At 32.4% G+C, this 21,467-nt stretch overlaps 1 protein-coding gene across 13 annotated transcripts in view; it reads right to left on the bottom strand.

Annotated features, from left to right (window-relative positions):
• LOC129798181 (sodium/potassium-transporting ATPase subunit alpha) overlaps window positions 1-21,467 on the bottom strand; it is a 128,530-nt gene that overhangs the window by 55,487 nt on the left and 51,576 nt on the right. For 6 of the 13 annotated variants that reach the window (XM_055841193.1, XM_055841194.1, XM_055841195.1 and 3 more), the window contains 4 exons: window positions 10,815-10,895; window positions 1,011-1,148; window positions 660-926; window positions 243-428 (listed from right to left, as the gene is read on the bottom strand). In XM_055841193.1, coding sequence (XP_055697168.1) covers window positions 243-428; window positions 660-926; window positions 1,011-1,148; window positions 10,815-10,895 — 672 coding nt within the window. Of the gene's footprint in view, window positions 1-242; window positions 429-659; window positions 927-1,010; window positions 1,149-6,051; window positions 6,196-10,814; window positions 10,896-11,544; window positions 11,789-18,237; window positions 18,408-21,467 lie in introns of those variants that run through there. The other 7 variants (XM_055841199.1, XM_055841198.1, XM_055841201.1 and 4 more) reach the window with 5 other exon arrangements.

Here is a 21,467-nt window from a genome sequence, read left to right as displayed (position 1 = left end):
TTTATATTTTCTCACCTAGCGCTTAAACTAAAAGAGATAATGAAGAATGGATGGTTTTTTTCGACTTTATTGGATCATAATTATCCTAGAAAACATTGTTTTAGAACTTTTTTCGCATATTAAAGAAAACACCGTCAGAGGGTTAAGTAATTCAGGGGTGGCCATAAGGGGTACTTCAAGTGACCAAAAGTGGTTTAATCCTTCATTATATAAAAATTTCAAATATTTTTTGCACAACTCACCTTAAAGTTCCTAGCCTCAATGATGCGCACATCAGCGGGTATTCTATCGCCAAATTTGACTTCAACAACATCACCGAGCACTAAATCCTCAGCACGCAGAGTGAGTTTTTCACCTTCGCGGATGACTGTTGCAAATTGGGGCACCATGTTCTTGAATGATTCCATAATTTTGGAACTCTTTGATTCCTGCAATCACAAAATATGTCAAAATGCCATGAGAATTGAATTTTTCATTTGAAATTTTCCTCCTTATCCATCAATACTTTTTCTCCTCTCACTCAAAACAGGATTCCTTCTTTCTTTTGCTAGAGTAACATTAGCAATGTCATTGGGAAAATTAATTGTAAACTGGGTCATGTGAGATATGGCATGAGAGTGAGAGGAGATTGCAAGACGGAGGAATTGCCAGACACAAACCTGATAATAAGAGAAAATGCCTGTAACTATGACGACAGCGGCAAGTACGATACCGAGAAAGAGATTATCATCGGATGGCTCCTCACTCGTGCTGGCCTGAATGGAATAGGCGATAAAGCAGAGAATTGCACCGATCCAGAGCAAGAGGGCGAAGCCACCAAACAGATTTTTGCAGAATTTCACCCATTCAGGTGTCTGTTTGGGAGGTGTCAATGCATTCGGTCCATCTCGTTCCAAATTCTCCTTGGCCTTAGCATGACTGAGACCCTAATAAATTCCAATTAGCGAAAAATTATTAATCCCTAAGCCCTCCATTTACCCCATTTACCCTTCATCCTCCATTCCACTTACATTTTCTGGATGTGTTTGAAATCTCTGATAGAGTTCTTCGGGAGAGATTTTGTGATAATCGATATCTAATTCTTGTTTCAAATCATCCAAATTATCTCCTTTCGCCTTCTTTGCTGCCTTCGCCATTTTGCGCCGAGACTGGAGATTATCAAATTAGGAAAGAAACAAATTGGAGATTTATTATCAATCCCACAATTGAAAGACATTGACCTCTATTCTGCCAAACACGATAACCAGATGAAGATAAAAAAAACTGGAATTTACTCCGGCAAGATTTTCAACAACAAAAAAACTGTCAAGTCTCAAAGTAAGAAAGGGATAAAATTAATTATATAATATAAAAATTATTGAGGGAAACTGGGGCAGTAGTAGACATGAAGCTAAGAAAAAAAAGAGGCTGCGATTAACTTGTTTTCCTCATAACTTTAACACTTTTTAAGTGTAAAAATATATCAACATTTTTAATGTTAATTTTACACCTTTTAAGGGTAAAATCAACATGAAAGAAGGGTAACTTTAACACCCAATACACCTAAAAAGAATAATATTTACACCGATTTCGGATCAATAATGCAGGGTAAAATTAACACTTCCGGAATGTTGGCGGAATTTTACCCTGCATTATTGATCCGAAATCGGTGTAAATATTACCCTTTTTAAGTGTATTAGTGATTAAATTAATCCCTTTTCACGTTAATTTTACACTTAAAAAGGTGTAAAATTAACATTAAAAAATGTTGATATATTTTTACACCTGAAAAGTGTTAAAGTTCTGAGGAAAAAAAGTTAATCGCACCCTCTTTTTTTCTCAGTGTGTAGAGCAAAATCGCTAAATCCTGGGATAAATCTTTAATATTGAATTCTTCAAATGGATCTTTCAAACCATTTCTTATTCTCCGATATTTTTATTTAAAAAAAAATCAAATTTCTGTAACTTTTTTTATCTAAAATTAAATAATCTTCAAAATACTCAAAGCTTTAAAGAAATTTGATACTTCCTAATACCATAAATTCGGATAACTATGCACTCCTGCTGTTCGTAAGCTTTCCTTTAACTCTAGCACTTACTTTCACTCTAACACTTACGGTAAATCTTCACCAATTCGATCAACCATGCCCGATCGATGAAGACCATTTTTAAGTGATAGAATTAAGGAAAACCTTACTAAGAGCAGGAGGACAAAATCACCCGGATCTATGGAACAAATCATTCATCTTAGTTAGAATACAAATCAAGACTTTAAGTCCAAAAAAAGTTTTGATCTGATCAGTCAAATAGTTAACTTTAATAAATAAACATTATATCTTTAACTGACCGTATACGACGTTAATACTGATTTACATATATAATTAATTAATTTGGGATTCAACTGAACGTAGTTATTACTGGCTAAATACTTGAGGTTTTATAAACAAAAATTTACTTATTAACTAAAAATAATCATTACTGATCAGTAATTATTTAATGGGTTACGTGAGTCAAAAAAAATTTTAAAAAAAACAGCATATTTTCTCTAAATTGTTTTTCAATGTAATAAAAAATTATTAAAATACAACATTCAAGCTATATTTTCTGAAATTTTCATTTTAAAATCAGCCGCTTGGACCTAATTTTCGAAGACCTTTTTTGAAGAAAAAACTCAATTTTCGGTGAGCAAGATCACTGAGTCGATTCATCTAAAATAAAAAAAAAAACTAAATATTTACTTTTCGCAAATGAGTTAAAGTAGTCCCCGAACAAAGAATTTAAAATTTCTTGATCAAAACTTAATATTATAAAACAAAACATGGCGTAAAATACATAGAAAATGGTAATTTCTTGTAAGGTATAGTGAAGCATGTATTGACCATGATCGTCACCCCATTTTTTTTTTTAAATTATTAGTTGTTCTTAAAATTAATTTTGCAAAACGTCTCTCTTGCATTTGTTACTAAAGAAACATATGTTGCAAAAAGTAATTAGTAAATATCAAGGAACAATTTTTATTTTTTTTTATCGGGGAACGATCTAAACTTCATGGTAGATACAAACTTCACTTACAATGCTCCGAAGAATCTAAATTTAATTTCTTTCAAGTATTTTCTTGCTCACTGAAGTGTTTGTTTTTCCAGAAAAAAGTCTTTAAAAGTCAGACTTCAACGGCTGTATTTCTTTTTTTTTTTAATTTTTAAATGAAAATTTCAGAACATATTGTTTAAATGTTATACTTTTATATGCAAAAGAGCCTAAATTAGATAATTTTTCATTATCATATTGAAAAAAATGAGAAAATATTGCTCCTTGGAAATTACAAGGGGCCAACTCACTTTTTTGCGATTTTGAGATTCTAATGCACTTAGAAAGACAATTTAATAAATTTTCAGATGATATAAGTCATTATATTTCGATATTAGAAAAGTTTTTCAAAATTTTAATCTTTTCGATTACTTTCATAATTTTGTTTTAAGTAAAGGGGCACAAAATACATATATTCATCGTTCAAATTTTTGTGAAACAGGGGACTAACTCAAGCAAGTTGATCCCTTGTCATTCTAATTTCAGCAAAATTTGCACATCATTTAGAACGACAAGGAGCTAACTCTTTAAAAAACATATTTTGAAAGGTAAAAATATAAAAGTTTCTATGTTTATATTAGTGCTAATACAAATTGAAAAGAAATAACTTATTTTTGTTCAGTCATAAAATTGAGATACTTATTTACACAAAGTTGAATCTTTCATGCTGTCTCCTGCAAAATGGCCGAAAATTAGTTGGCGCCTTGTAATTTCCAAGGAGCGATATGCCGAAGTAGGATAATAACTTTTCGATACTATCGAATCTTTAATTCTGTATCTGTTAGATTTAGTGAATGATACAGTTTTAAACATTATTGAACCATTCAATTTGACTGTCTTAAATGATTGCTACAAAAAGTGAGGCAATCATTTAAATTTTTCACGATCGACACTCGATAGTATCCAAAAGAAGTTATAATGTCACCCCTGTTTTTCTTAATCTTTTTTACCTTTTTTTACCCATGTAACCACTTAAAATAACAACCATTAACACATTAGAAATAATAAATATTCTTCACAAAGAATAAGTAAATCAAAACCGGATTTTACTAAAATATCTTAACACCTGCAGCGCACTTTCAATAAATTTTTGGCTTATTTTGTGACTGACAGAAATAGCTTATTTTATTGACCATTTCACAGTCATAAGTCACATTTTCAAATTTACAACTTTAGAAAATTATGCATTGTTAATCAAAACTAAATTGCTGATAGTACACTGTCGAAAAATCTTTAGAAACTTTTTAAGCGATCACTAAAAATTATTCTTTGTGAATTTACTTATACTTTCTCCGTAGTCCTTTCGGAATTCTGTAATAATATGAATGAGAATGTCATATGACAAATTTAATTTTTTATGTGGTAAATTCGGAAGAACTAATTTAAAATCCGTCTCACATTAATTACTGAAAGATTCAAAGAGCTCCTTACAATGGCCATTAGATGCTCACTAGGTTTTAATGTTGCTCTACTCCAAAATTTACCATGAAAATTTGTCGTATGACGTTGTCATACTGCTACAGAATTCACCTACCGGAGCAGGACAACATTGAAGCCCAGTGAGAATCGAATGGCCACGGTAAACAGTTCTCTGAAGCTCTTAGTAACTGATGTGAATCGGATTTTCGATTAGTTCTTTCTAAATTCACGACAGAAAAACATCAAATTTGTCATACACTGAGAGAAATCCGAAAAAGTTAAAATAACACTCCGGAAATATTTATTTTACCTTGCAGTATTGATCCGAAATCTGTGTAAATATTATGCTTTTTAGGTGTATTAGGGGTTAAAGTTACCTTTTTTCATGTTATTTTTACCCTCAAAAAGGTGTAAAATTAACATTAAAAAATGTTGATATATTTTTACACCTAAAAAGTGTTAAAGTTATGAGCAAAAAAAGTTAATCGAACCCCCGTTTTTCTCTCAGTGTACGACATTGTCATACCGTTACAGAATTCCTCTACTGGATAGAGAATGGTTGGAGGTATTAACTTGCGGTTTTTAGGGAAAGTCCGCAGCGAGCACAGTTAGCTGAAAAAAGGTGCGTGATCAGCATATTTTTGTTGAATCCATAAGCAAAAATGTGCTGACCAGTCAGCAGTCGCCGAACAAAAAGTGCTAACCAAATATATGGAAATGGCACTGCCTCGCGAATTTTTGTTTAAGGTTAGCAGAGTATTTTCCGCTGAATTGAAATCGGTTAGCATTTGATACTCGCTAGGTTATTAGACGGAAGTGGGGCACTTTTGAAATGGGGCAGCTTTAAAATTAAGCTTTTTCCTCCTATTTTTTTAATGCAATTGATCCTTATTATGATATAATTCATCTTCGGATTTGGTTTTTTGAGCTAAATTATATCTAAAGTTCAGTGTCATTTAAAAATAGGAGAAAAAACCCAATTTTAAAGCTGTAGCAATTCAAAGGCGCCCCATTTCCCCCTATCTACCATGATTGTTCATTAAAAAAAATGCTTCGGTGTACTAATGAATCAAGTAATAGATTGATGATTTAAAAAAAAAACTAGAAGAAATAGAATAGAAAAACACATTTAAAAAAAACTCATCTAAAACCGATTTGGTCAGTGAACTGTCTTTTTTTATTAATTTTCTTTTGGATCTTCCTCCATTTCTACTACACTTCCACTTTAAATAAACTATAACTTCAAGAAAGAATGAAATGAATTATTAATGTCCATTTCTTTCGAAGACTTTGACAGTTATTTATTGAAATCCTTGTTAAGGTTATTTGATGTTTTATCCACTCCTGCATTAAAAATTTATGTTCTCATTTTGCAGAATAGATTCTACTCTCTTTTGTATAATTGAATTACTGGATAGTCTTTGCTAGTTTATTAAAATTTTCTTTAGAGTTCATTTAATATTCTATGCATTTCCATATTAAAACTTCATCTTGATCTCGGTATGCAGAATAGAGGTTGATATTATATCATATTTAAATTATTTGGGAAAGCGGAGATTCATTCACCACAAAAAATAAAAACTCTTCACAAAATCACTTTAGTACTGATACTAAAACACACCAAATTGGAAAAGAAGAATATATAATTTTAATCCAATGAGCAATTTCCAGTTGGAATTATTTCTAATACTAAAAAACACAGATTAAAAAAAAAAAAACGAAAAATAATATCGATTTGAGCTGTATGAAGAATAAAATGCAACTGAAAGGTTTGCGATTCTATAGATGGCCTTTATAAAGCTACTATCTACTAATTCCACTGTGATATCAAAGACACAATTTTATTCGTTTAAAATGCTGTGTAGAAGAGCCAGAGACAGAATTGTAAAAATATGACTGATTAAATTGATAACATCGCAGTGTTTTTCTTTCTCTCAACCATTTGTTTGCTTTAAAGCTCTGACCATCACTTAACTTGAAAAACCCCATAAAATAGACGCCAAGTGTGATTTTTGGAGTATTATTTCAAGAGATAAAAGTTTACTTTAAAATTTATTTTAATATTCCATCCTGCAAAAAATTGCTCATTGATTCCAATTTTTAGTAGAAAAAAAACCATATAAAATCAAGGAAAAAATAGAACACCAAACAGAGGAAGAAGCTATACCCAATATTTTATTAATTAGTATTAGATTTTGTAATATTTCCTTCCTCTTCTCATTTATACCACCAAACATACCATTATAAATAAATTTAATGAACTATTTACACATTGAAACATACCTTTTTCGCCATTTCAAGGCTACTTCAAACTCTCTTTAGTTAGTATACGGATTACAGTGATTGAAAGAAATAGTTTCAATCGTACAGAAAACTGCCCTTCTAACCACAATTCAAAACTCAAATAAATTTTACCAGTATTGCAGCTAAAAATAGCAAATAGAAAACTTTATTTTGGAATTTTCAGCTTTTATTTTCATTAGCATGCTCAAACTTTTCAAATGAAAAAAAGTTGTAAGGGAAAACGTTTCAAAATTTGCTGTTCTCTTTTCACTTAAAAGCTAATATTCAATACATTTCAAGTACAAGGTGAGATGAGCATTTTTCGCAGATTTAGCGAAGGAATTGAAGTTGGACTACAGTTATTGTACACTAAGAAAATTGGAGATAGTTATTTTAAAAATTTAAAATTGAAAAAAGCATTTTTTATCTAAAGCTTACCAGTGTTTCGCAGAGATTAGTACAATATACAGACGTGTGCAAATTTATTAAACTCGAATTTAATTCACAATTTTAATGAAATAATTACTAAACTCTATTTAAAGAAGAAAATTTGCCCTTATTACAGTTAATATACTGGCCATTACAATGCGCTCTATACCTTTGAAAGCCTTAAAGATGCTCTCAAGATCTGCCCAATCAAATAACGCAATGGGACTAAAGTATTTAAAAAAGAATATAAAGCATGATGAATTGAAACTCAGTATGTAAATTTGCAATTTCATCATGCGTAATAAAATTTGGAATCTTTATAAACATTTTCTTTTTTTTATTCAGGGGTCCATCTGAAAAGTAATTGTCCCATATAAACATTATTGTCCTAACCTTAAAATTTTATAGCACGTCCTTTTTGCTACTAAATTGAACTATGGCAGGGTCACTTAATAATTTCTCTTTATAGCAGGCGACCATGAGAAAAATTCTCCGTGATAACGCATTATTTGCTGATCCACAAAAGGATTTAAATCTGTAAAACTCTAGCTCATTTAATTTATTGAAATTAAATGATTAATTTACTCGTAGGTAGAGTTTTTATTTTAAAATTCTCTTACGAACAAGCTTTTACGAAACATTACGTTAAACAGTTTGTGAAATCTCCTAGTAATAAGTTACAGTAGACTCCCGCTAATTCGTTTCTTTTAAGATCCCGTCTGACACAGGGTAAGGAAAGCTCAACGTTAAGACCTTAAATAACATCAGGATATAGGCATTATATTAGGCCTTTTTGGTAAGATCTCTCTTGTTGTTAAGCGCTGTGAAATCTCCAATGATGATGATGGTAAGATCTGAATAGTACGCCCTAATTAAGGACTGGATATTTTTCCACAAACATTAGTGGCAAATGAATAAAACTGTCAAACACACCTCCTGATTTCACTACCGAACATCATGCAAACCATCGAAGCTATAAGGATAGTGATGATTTATTTAAACTGGTTTGACACCTTAGAAAAGTCAAAACCATCATATAAAAAAAATTTCTCTTATAAAATACCCACGGAAAACGACTATAAAACGTATTTTAGGATTCTAATTTGTTTTTTTGTTATCTGTACATTTTTCCCTACACGAAACGCACCGACGCATTTTTATTATTATTAATAAAATTACTAAAATCAGTAAGAATCGTACGAATTTAAATTAAAATCTCTTTGAAAATATTCCATCTTGTCTTGTCAGTGGCAGCTGAACAACACGGCCGGCAACATAATTTTCGTAGTTCCATTGCTCACCACTACGATCGAAAAACAATGTCATTGATGTACAGTAGAACCCCGCTATAGGCCATCGCTCTATAGTCCACAATTTATCGACCGTTGATTTCAAAACACTGATTTTAAGTTAGGTTATGTTTTTTTACTACGCGACAATGTTGTCATAATTATTTTATTATTTTTGGCAAACTTAATAAAGTAGTTGTGATAATTGTGATCCATAATGAAGACAGCGAGGACAAGTACCACAATCGCAAAGAAAGTGGAAGCCGTCGAGAAATTTCAATACTAAAAGTCTTTGATAATTTTAAAAAATGACATGGACTATAGTGCGAACCAAGTGTCAAATCTGGAACCAAATATGGCCTATAGCGAGGCTCTACTGTATATTTTCTAAGGGGTATTTTCTATAAGTTTCTTAAAAGTAAGGTATGAAAGAGAGGGGCTAATTCAGCCTTTAATTTACGCTTATCTGGTCAGACGGAATTGAACAAAAATCATTGGATTTCAAACCTTTTCACGCCCGATTTTCTCTGTAACTTTGATGACAGTTCGGTCCCAAATGGCCGAATTTGCAAGAGTATCTTGTGAAGTAAGGCTATGTTGAACCTCTGTCTCTATTCGACATAACCTCTATACATCATATATACCTTCTATAAACAGTTTCGTATCCAAAAAAGCGACGTAATACAACTTCAAGTTTAAAGTAAAAACCTAATAAAAGAAATGCCCGTGTTTAGGTTTTAAACTCTTTCAAAATCTATCCCATAACCTTTAATATGTGTAAATTTCATTAATTTCTGGGCGCAATAAGAGCTTCTCTAAAATGTTACGGACCAGAAAAAATTATGTTGATTCTTCTAAAACTTTTTAATTATTAATTTTAGGAATATTTTTTTTTAATTTTTAAGTGGCTTCGTTTTCAATAAATTCCATTTTTTTTTTATTTGAAATCTAATTATTTTCTATTATCTATCCATATTTTTTTTAAGTTTTGCCTTTATTATCAAAGAGTTGAAATATATTTGAAAAGAGAAAGTTTATTAGTTTTTCAATATATCATATTAAATTATAACAAAATCGTGAATTTTCGATTTCAAAGATACTAAGGGCAGCGTGGGATAGATAGATCGATAAATGAAGCCAGGATTATCACTCCAAAATATAAAGTAAATGAATTAGAAAATTATTAGCCCATTACAGGGAGCAGTGGGATACCTCTGAATTAGGGAATTTTTAAAATAGAGCTTATTTTTCCTATTTTTAAATGCAATAGAACATTATCATAATATATTTCAGCTTAACAAATGATTTGTAGACCAAAATTATATCCTAAGGTCCAGTTTCATTTAAAAATAAGAAAAAAGCCCAATTTCAAAGCTGCCGCAATTCAAAGGTGCTCCACTTTCTCCTAACCTATTCTGCATAAAACAATAGGTAAAAACTGGGAATAATTTTCAAATAAAAAATTGTTTTGCGGAAACGATCCGTACTTTACTTTAGTGAATAACAGGATGGCTTCTAAGCATAATTACAATATTTTAAAGTTGCTCAAAGGCATTTTAATTTTATTTTATTTTTTTCAAAGTTCAAAGGGACAATAAATAAAAAATATAAATATCTAAATTTATAAATAAGTTTTACTATCTATAATATTTGCAGTCTTAAATCATGGCAGGGAACTAAAGCACTAAACCGTCAAGTTGAATAGCGCTATTAATTTTCTTTTTCTAAGTATATCTATTAATCCGCACACGTCTGTAAATGATTGATTTCTCAATTGCAATATTAACTAATTTTTGCTGTGTACTTAAAGAGCTCTTGAGTCAATGTTTCAAGTATTTAAAATTGAGTGAAAAGAATTACAGTATTGCAGCAATTCAAACACTTCAGACATGCAATGGTAAGAAATCTTATCACAAAACTATATATCCATGAATAAAAACATCCATTAAAACCTAGTTTAAATTACTGCAAAAGGCATTGAAGAAAAATGTGACATATCTCTTTTCAAGTCGCTTTTTAGCATAAATTGCAAGCCACCTCAAGAGAAATGTGTCAAGTAAAGAAGTTTTAGATGTAAGAATTGTGAGCAAAACGTGAGAATATTCTGTCATGCCAAGAAGATATTAAGTTTGAAAAACGTGCAAAATGATGGAAAGAATTTGTTAGTATAAAATTTATCTATTTCTGTACAAATGCAAAATAATCCTTTCTCACCCAAAATGCGATTTATTTTATCAACCAATTTAAGTGCTTTTGAAATTATTTTGTTTGTGAAAATGTGTATTTTTATAAAATTTTCTTTGTTTTGCAATGAATTCCGAATATTACCTTGTACATCCCATCCGCAGTGAGATTATCGTCTTGCACTGCTGCCACAGTGGCGACTCGGTACGAGTCCGTCCTTCCATGCTAATGGTTTTTTATGGTTTTTTTAGGGTATGGATTTGTGATTTTTTTTGGTTTTGGACAATGGTCACAAAAAAAACATGAAACAGAAAAGAAGCACAAACACAAAAAATTTATGAGAAAAAAACCAATGCTATATAAACTTAAATAAAATATCTTAGTCTTTGTAGATAATATTTATCAAAAGCATTAACGAGTTATGTAACTTAAGTCATATCAATGGAGAAATAAAATCCATGATTTTGGTATGATTTTTTGCATGGCTTAATGTGGGTGTGTTTTCTTTAAAATTTTATTATTTATAAAAAAAATATATATTGATGCAGGCAATAAACTCAGGCAGTATAAGAAAAAAATCGAGCAAAATGCATAAAATCCTAACAAATAGCTAAATTTTTTTGCTAAATTTCAGTGTAAAAGTCTGCAAAAAAATCCTCATTTTTTCCCATTCATCCTCCTAACTTTGACTCCGGTCGTCCTGGAAAATTCTATCCAAGATCTCCGGAAGTCTTCTTCATTGGCAAAAGAAAAATGCAATTTCCCCCCAGAAAATACCTAAAAAATCACTAAAACATTTGCCCATCTCAAGGGAAAAAGCACACAGGGTGGAAAAAAGGCAAATTTTCTCGTGGAAAAGTCAAATTTTCCTTACATCACACTTCGATGTTACGTAATCGAGTTGCTGAAGCTTCCAGTAGAACACTCAAAAGTGCCACTCGAACCCCCAAAAAGATCTTCCGCACACTCAACTAGCAATCTTACAGCACTTTTCCACAACTTTTCACGTCACTTTGAGCCTCCACTGGGTGAAAATTGTGATTTTCAGCACCCCAAAATCAGCCTAAAAACGTTTTAACTCCTGTTAAATTCCCAACATTCGGACACACAGGAAAAAGACTTGCAACACCAAAATCACTTGTACTCTGGCAAGCCCGTGGAAAAAGCTTTCACACTCTCTCTCTCGCACTCTCTGACTCCTCTCTTATGGGAAAGAATCCCTCTTTCAGTGGAAAATTCTTGAGAGAAGAATATAGTGGAAATGAATATTGAAATTGGAATATACCCTTCACAGCTCTTTTCCAGTAACCGTTATATTGAACTTTCCAGGAGAGAGAAAGACACTGACAGTGTATGCACCCAGAAATTGCAGAGTGAACGTGTGCTATCGGTTCTTTTTCTCGAATAAAATTCTCCATGATCAATATGGAAAGTTTTAGGGGTTGAAGCTCTTTCTACACTCTCTTACACTGTTCTCACACAGAATCTCATAGAATGTTGGGAAAATGAGAGAAAATTCTGCACAATCGATTCCACCGCTTAGTCACATGAAAAGCTCCCACAAGAACCGCTCTACAGGGTGCTTCTGTCATATCCTTTTCGATTTAAGAAATATCGAAACTCAAATATTAATAGCCAATTAAAAAAGGATATTTTCTTCAGAAAAAGAAAATTTTTAGAAGCTTTTAAAAAACATTATCGAACTTTCCAGTTAAAAGTTTGAGAAATGAGAATTGGGAACAGTTGCCAGCGCCACTCGCGAGAGAAAACAGTGCCCTCATGCGGAGAAAAAGGTTGTCAATGTCACGCTTGAAACTTTCTAAATTATGTTTAATAAGGTAAGATGGGGTAATTTGGAATGATGTCTAATTTGGAACATTGATATTTCCTAATAATTTTAGATGGCAAATGGACTATAAAGAAGTACTCTCTTATGTAAAGTCCTCGTCTTCTTTGTGGTTTTCTTTTTCTTTTTGACCATCTGAAACAGTGAGAAAATCTCAAAATTCCAAAATAGACATGATTCCGAATTACCTAATCTTACCCTATATGGTTTAATATGAATGTTTTGAAAAAACGTTAAAGCGAAGCTCCTGTTCGCTTGGTTCGTAATCTATTTACTAATAAATATTTCTGAAGAAAATCATTCCAATTAAATTTCAATGATATATTTTAAATTCAATTCATGCGAGCTTTTTGATGAACCTTGAGGAAATTAAAAGGTCTTCGAATTTTGTACTTCTAACTAGAATAGTGCATAATGGTGCTATTCCAATTAAAAATGGACATACAGTGGCGGTCGAAATAATAGAATCATCTCCGCAAAGATCACTATTTTACCTTTAGGATTTTTGTTTATTCCAATTCGTTGAAATCATTTTTATATGGAAATATTCAAATAATTACCTTACGTCAAATAAGTATTGTTTTGGCCGCTAGAGGTCTGCATTTTTAACAGAATACATGAATAGTGAAATTAGGTTTGAACAACACGATAAGATCAATTTCATTTAAATTAAAGTATGTGGTCTATAAATCGAATAAGTTTAAATAGAGCCATATTTAGAAACCATAAATAACAATTTTTTTGGCCAAACTGAATTTCACTATTGACGTATTCCGTGTAAAATAGAGACCTCCTAGAGGCCCAACCAACCCTTATTCTACGATTCTAATAATTTGAAGATTTATACTTCAGAATTACATCAACAAATTGGTAAAAAATACAAAAGTTAAAAAAATGTAAGCTTTGCAAAGTGATTCTATTATTTTGGCCGCCACTGTAGGTTTTTAGCACTTCACTGTTCTCAAGTGGTTCTACATAACTGACCTTTCTTTGTGTTGGTTCCTGTCACGACTATTTGCTGGTTTTGAGTCAAGACAGGAACCTACACCAAAAATATCAATAGTGCAGAAATATTTGAAAACGATAACATGCTACAAAACTCATTCGGTTTTCATTGGAATAGCGCCATAACTCTACTCTAGAAGTCATTCAAACAAGATTTGCTATAACTTTTCCATGAAACAACAAGACTAAAACAGTAATGATATGGAATATCATCCAAAATAGGATTCTCTTAAAAAATCATCAGCATGGAAATACTGCTGGAAAATATATTGAAAAACTAAAAAGAAAAAAACATAAAATTGACTTCTAAATAAAGCATATTTTCCAAAAAGTTATGCAAAGAAATGAGATGATGTCTCATTTTAGAGAAAAGTATTTTTAATGTCAATAAAGGGAAAATTTGCTTTTTTATTAAAAAAAAAACTTATAAAAAATTTGAAAAAAACCTAAAGAAATAATATAACATTACAGTAGAGCCTCGTTATAGGCCATATTTAGTTCCAGATTTGACACTTGGGTCGCACTGTAGTCCATATCATTTTTTAAAATTGTCAACAACTTTTAGTATTGAAATTGCTCGACGACTTCCACTTTCTTTGCGATTGTGGTACTTGTGGTACTTGTCCTCGCTCTCTTCATTATAGATCACAATTATCACAACTACTCAATAAAGTTTTGCCAAAAATATTAAAATAATTATGACAACATTGCATGTCGCGTACTAAAAAACATAACCTAATTTAAAATCAGTGTTTTGAAATCAACGGTCGATAAATTGTGAACTATAGAGCGATGGCCTACAGCGGGGTTCTACTGTATCAAAATGGAAACTTAAAAATCAGAAAGTAGAATACTCTTGCTGTTTTCGTTGGACAATATTAGCGATTCTAACACTGATTTTATCAGATAAAATTTATCAAAGAGTAGAGAGGTGAGTGGGGCAGTATCACACATTCATGACTTCCGAAAATATAAAGTTTTGTGACAATTAAAATAATTAAGGATTGTGCTGAATCTTAATATAATCAGACAGCCAATATGCAAGGAAAATTAAATGGATTTAGCTTGAATGTAATTCAAAACTTTAAGGTACTTGAAACTGCCCCATCTTTCCCCTTTTTATTAATAATTCATGAAATAGAGATGAAATATTATATCACTAGTCAAGCACTGAACACTACTTAAATAGATCACATTTTACTTTCTTTAAAATTCTTGATTTTTTTGCAGAAATATTCATCGAAAATTTACCAGAAGTAGAAAAAGTAACAGATTGGACAAGATAAACCCTTTTTATATGCAACACACTGAAAGTAAGTACAATATTTTCTTTTAATTTAATAGTAAATCCGATTTCAGTTAGGTATTTTAACTGAAAATAGCAATGAAACTGCATATTTATTTTTATGAAAAATTTTCAAACTTGTGAAATCGGGCAAGATTCATAACAATGTGAATATTTTTACAAGAAGAAATTAACTAAAACATAATACATTGAACATGAAAAGTTTTAGTTTTGTTATGATATTTTCTTCCATATCTCTATGAAGTACAAAATACTTTGTCGTCGTCAGAAATCAAAGTTTAAATAAATAAATAACGGACTTAAATTCAATTCAATGAAACTGAAAAGGGATACTTATACTTCACTCTGTACAATCGGTTAAATTTTCTTGAAGGGCTTCGATGAGAATTTTCCGAGAGAATGAGAGAATTTCTCCCAATGGACATGCGCTTTTGACCATTTTCCAGTCCCAGACTTCCTAACTCACACACCCAATCTTTCCCGAACACACAAAAAAAAAATAACACACATTTTCCCACGGTTCTCCACAATTTTTCCAAAGCGCATGTATTACCTATATTAAATGATTAGATGTTGGAACCGCACCAGAAAACCTCCATTCGGGTGGAATATTTTGTGCAAAAACCCTCTCAATCTTTTCGTTTTTTTTTGCTTTTTAACCATTCAAATGCAACTTTATTCGTAGCCTTGGAAGGTCAATTAGCATCCTCTCTCAGTGTGGAAACTTTTCATTATTTTTCATTTACAAAATGACACTGAGCATCATTTTCATCCAACAATCCCTAGAACAACTAACAGAGTATCATACATCTATGTTGCATAATCTACCATACATCAAAGGTCAAATTGAAAAGAATCATTTTTTATGCATATTTCCTTCCTGACTTATTCAATTTGCAACACAAATATTTGCCAATGAAGAGCTTTTCACTAAAAGCAGGGCTTTTGAGTCACTAATTTGCAGACTTTTCTACTTATTTTATCTTTTTAAAATACCATTCACATGAAAAATAAAATTTAATGCACTTTTAGAGTAACAAAAAATGGAAAAATTGAACAATATTGCTTTAATTAAGCTTGAAAAAGTTCTTCGTATTATAAATCATGGTAATTTTAAATATATTCTGAAATTATGCATTATCGAAATGTAAAGTATTTAAATTATAGTTCCATCGCTTTTATTGATTCAACTGATCTGAATGTTTTCAGGCTGAAAACATTCAAAGCTCTAGCCAATCTGGGAACATTATAAAAGTGAAATATTGTATGGGATTGAATACTTAACCAAATATGGATAAAGTTTTACTCAATATCAATTGATAAAATGTATTAAGATTCTATATACTATCTTTTTCTAGAAGAAGGTAAGGATTTGTAAGACAGCAGTGGACGTAAAAATGATTAGAAATTTAAATTGTATTATTAAGTAAATAACTCTATAAGAGCATTTATAACAATAAATCTAATATTAATGTTTCCTTCGTTTTGAAAAAGTTGTACAATTTTGGGACAAAACGCTGTATCAAACGTACGATATTTTTCGAAACGGAAGGAATAGGTGAGCTAGGTTTTTCAGGACAATCTGTCCTTCCGGTGAGCGTCGGAATTTGTTGATCAAATCCTATGAATCAAACACAAAATTTAACCAGAGCTTTCGACACTTATCGTGTCTTCCTCAGTGGTTATTGGTTGGTCTTTTCTTTAGGATTTTTGTCACTAATTCTCCCATTTTCTTATGCATCAGTTTTGAATTTGGTTAGGAGCTAATTTTCTTCTATCTTTTTTACACAGCGAAAGGACTGGTACTTGAATATTCAAGTTAGTAGTCAATTAGTGACAAAAATTCTAAAGAAAAGACCAACCAATAACCACTGAGGAAGACACGATAAGTGTCGAAAGCTCTGGTAAAATTGTGTGCTTGATTCATAGGATTTGATCAACAAATTCAGACGCTCACCGGAAGGACTGTCCTGAAAACCTAGCTCAGTTACACCACCGTCCGCTATCCCTTTATACAAGGAAGGAATAGGGGTAAACCAAGGTCAAAACGCTACTTGGATAAACTTATTTTGACGATTTTTCGGTTTCGAACGGTTCTTGCTCAGGCCTGCTTTAAGAATTCGCAAGCACTGTAGCTTCGAACACTGCATATTTTTCCCATATTCCTTTAATGAGTCTGACTTATCATTAGCAATACTTTTTAATAGTACACTCACTGAGAGAAATCCGAAATTTAATTAATAACCGACAAGAATATTGTGAAAAAAAAACAGAAGAATAGAGAAATTCTAATAATTTAGCTCTGAAGATCTATATACAGAGAAAAATCCGAAAAACTTAAAAGAACATTCCGGTAATGTTAATTTTACCCTGCATTATTGATCCGAAATCGGTGTAAATATTACCCTTTTTAGGTGTATTAGTGATTAAATTAACCCTCTTTCACGTTAATTTTACACTTAAAAAGGTGCAAAATTAACATTAAAAAATGTTGATATATTTTTACACCTAAAAAGTGTTAAAGTTACGAGGAAAAAAAGTTAATCGCACCCCCTTTTTTCTCAGTACTGAGAAAAAAGAGGGTGCGATTAACATTTTTTCCTCAGTTTAACACTTTTTAGGTGTAAAAATATATCAACATTTTTTAATGTTAATTTTACACCTTTTAAGGGTAAAATTAACATAAAAAGGGTACTTTTAACACCTAACACACCTAAAAAGGGTAATATTTACACTGATTTTGGATCAATACTGCAGGGTAAAATTAACATTTCCGGTATGTTATTTTAACTTTTTCAAATTTCTCTCAATGTATGAAGTTACACATTTATCTGAATAAATATTCCACATTGATTAAAGAAATATGGGAAAAATATTAAGTGTTGAAGCCAGAGTATGTGAGGAACCTGATGATTTTGCAAAGATTTAGCAAAGAAACATCACAAAGGTTTCTTTTTCTAAATATAAAAAAAATGTGCTACGGAATGGTTAATAACCGTTTTTTTAATCTTTTATCGATAATTTTTTTTTCGAAAAAGTGCATTAAATTTTGTGTTTAATGTGAAAATTATAAATAAAAAATTTTCAAAAGGTTGTCTTAATACCTTTTAAAAGTTAAAAAAATATATATCTCAAATTGTAATATTATCCCTGTTCAGGGAATTCTGGGTAATTTTAACAGCACAGCACATGACAAAAAGCTTCTATTTTAATCATAGTAAACTTCCTATATTTTCACTTAAATATATTAATAATGTAAAGCATAACCTTATACAATAACATTTAAAAGGACAATTACATGTAAGGTCAAGTCACGAAATTAAAACAATTTATGAAAATATAACATTAGGCATTCACTCTCAAGGGGACATTATTTGGAAATTGTATAAGGATTCAATATAATAGCTTACGTTATATACTTTCTGTGACGATCGTTACTCTATTGATTTAAAGGGTTTGATTTTTGTATTCTGCCTGAATTTTTTTGTCTATTTCAAGAATTAGATTTCCGTGTTATCCTGCAAACACAATCAGATCCTTTCTTCTCTGCTTGTATCACACACACGGCGCGTGGTTACCACTGAAGAAAGTAACAACAGATATCCATACATTAAAATAAAATTTAATTACTTCTTAATTGACAGACAAAATAATTTATTACTGATTCCAAAACTTCCCAATCGAAATCATTCCAAAAATGACGCGCTGTATCATGACGTTAGATTATGATATTCAAAACATTCTAAACACCATTGAAATACCCCTATTGTACGTTTAGATTCAAAATTACAAAATGCAATTGTATTTGGGTACAAAAGCACTTACAAAAACCCCATTATGTAACACAACTGAATATTTACATTGATTTATTCTCAATCAATTAGCTTACAATTTGTAAGACATAGGGATTAGAGAGAAAGAGAGTCCATCCTATGTGCGCGGAAGGGTATATCATCATTCTATATAGCATTAGAATTCTCTCCCTCTTTGAGAAACCATCTCCACCTCATCATCATGATCATCATCATCATCAATGCTAAAACACCCATTGCAAGTCCGTCATTGTCCCGTGAATCAGAGCCAATTGACGCAATGACTCTCACACAATTCTCCTATATAGATATTTTAAAATAATTCCCTGTCGCTCAATAGAGCACAAAATTGTACCAAGTACACGAGTGTGTGATAATGTGGGTCATGTTTTTCCTGTCGCGACATTTATATTATAAAATGCCCCCTCAATCACTCAATTCCACCATTTATTTATTTCGGAATTGTATTCTTACTCCAAGAAAATCTATCGTATTCTCAATTCCATAAATAACTAATCCATATTGCCTTAAAGCCTCCCCTTACAAATTTGAAAGGTTTCCCGTAAGTGAATATTAATAGGTCTTAATAAAATCTTTCAAAGGATAATCATTATCCCTATTGATTTACACCTAATAATAGTAATGTCAGTCATGAACTGGTAATGTAAACTAGGATCGAAGAAACACTTGTTCGGCAAGGAACATTTATCAGGAATTTCGTTAAAATATTGAACTTTATATTTAGTGTATCTGATAAATACAAGTAATATTACATTTTTTCAATAATCTAAATGGTGTGCCAATAGGTTAGGATAGAGGGAAGTGGGGCACCTTTAAAAGTGGGGTGCCTTTGAAATTGGGATTTTTCACCTATTTTTAAATAAAATTGAACCTAATCGTGATATAATTTAGCTGCACAAACAGATTGAGAAGCTAAATTGAATTACGACATAGCTCAGTTCCACTTAAATATAGAAGAAAAGTCCTAATTTCAAAGGTGGCCCACTTCCCCCTATTATTTATTAAACTTACCAATAGGCGTTACCTTTGACCCTATTTTCAATAAGGACTTGTTTTAAAATTGTTTTATTCAATCTAACCGAACTTTATGATTAAAAGTTTGAGTACTAAAAATTGTAAACAGTTGGCAGCGCCACCTATGAAAGTTTCCTTCCGCTAGTGGCGCTATTCAATTGAAAGAAAAGATTTCCAGAGCTATCGAATACCTGTCAATTTATAATTATTATCTTGGAAAATAATTTTAACTGTCTTTTAGGAATCTAATCTAAATTGTAATAGCTCCTATTTACCTTCGCTTAAGGAAAGTATTGAAAGCCTTAAAATGTTTGTCAAAACTCTTACATTAATTACGTTTCCATAACCAACACTCTGTAACAGTTCGGTAATATCAAATTTCTCAAAAGTGCAAAACATTTTGACAGTTGTCAAAATGTTTTGACAAATTGACAGTTGTCAGGCAAGTGGAATACAAATATTTACTTTTGAGCTCATATTTTTTTTGGAGATTTCTCACCTCTGTCTCTGTTTTTTGAGCCAAATATTGGCTATATTGCAGGTTAAGGATTCCACGAATCCTTCCTTTTTGGAAAAAGCGACCTTTTTCGTGGTTTTCCTTGCCTAAAGTTTGAAGAAAAGCCTTGCCTGTTCAGCTGTCCTGAGAGTACTGAGAGGCGTACTGGAACATTTTCTGACTCTGAACCTGCGATCCACAATTGCCCTGTGTTGGGTTTCCGGCTCTGGTGAGAACTTCTGGCGGGATTGACTGGTCCTGGAGAGGTTTCCAGCTCGGGGTGAATTATCCCAGTGGTGGTGTTCTACGGTGACCGATCGGATTGAGGTTGTGGAAGGCTAGTCCCCTCCCCCTCCGCGTGGACGTCTGAGTGCTCTTTCTGCTGCACCTGCGCACCCCTGCATTGCTGACTTCTCACTGATAAGCTAACAGCCCACAGTGTTTTGCGGCTTTGCTGGTGCCCCAGAAGCCATTACTGGTCCGGGTGTGTTTTTATGGCGGTCCGGACGTCAGACAGGTTATTTTTTTAGCCTGGACAACTGCAGCGCCATCTATTAGTCGCTGGACCCATTGGCGGTTTGACAAGTGACTGTTGGATTTCCTTTTAAAATAAGAGAGTCATTGCCGAGGGGCTTACTACTTTTGAATTAATGGCGCGCAGATGCATAAAATGTGAATTAACTGTGTCTCGCACACAGAATCCGGGATTTCCGTGCTCAGGCCCATGCGACGGCTGGTTTCACGCGGATTGTGCGGATCCGCCAGTGTCTCATCAGGAAATTAATGACATACTAATTGGCAAAATTAGTTGGCTGTGTCAATCATGCATGGCGCCTGCTTGCGCTCAGGATGAGGGAGCTGCAGAGCAGGAGTATTCATTTTCTGGATTAATGGCTCGCCTTGAGAGGGTCGAGGCGATGTGTGTGGCCCACGCTGAGGAGAATGCGAGACTGAAATGTGAGCTGAATGATCTGGCTACTGCTAAGTCTCGAGTGCAGGTTCTGGAACTGGAGATTGCTCGACTGAGGGCGGAGCTCGGAGAAATGGGGGATGTACGTTCTAGATTGCGTGCACTTGAGGTGCGTCTCGACGCTCAGGCCTTTTGGTCAATGACGTCGGCTAGACCATCATTTGTGCCTCAGGGGCAGACTCCTATGAGGCGATTGGAGTCCACCATTGGAGGCAGGGTGGATTACGCTCGACAAACCTTGGCACAGGGACATCTTAGTGAGTCAAGTGACAGTGATGATGATCGCGGAATGGGCCAAGCTTCCTTGAGCAAGCACTTACGGGTGCA

Source organism: Phlebotomus papatasi, chromosome 1 (assembly GCF_024763615.1).
Source record: "Phlebotomus papatasi isolate M1 chromosome 1, Ppap_2.1, whole genome shotgun sequence".
NCBI classification, from domain to species: Eukaryota; Metazoa; Arthropoda; class Insecta; order Diptera; family Psychodidae; genus Phlebotomus; species Phlebotomus papatasi.
The sequence above is the reverse complement of the archived record's forward strand: the minus strand, read 5'-3'. Positions and strand labels throughout refer to the sequence as shown.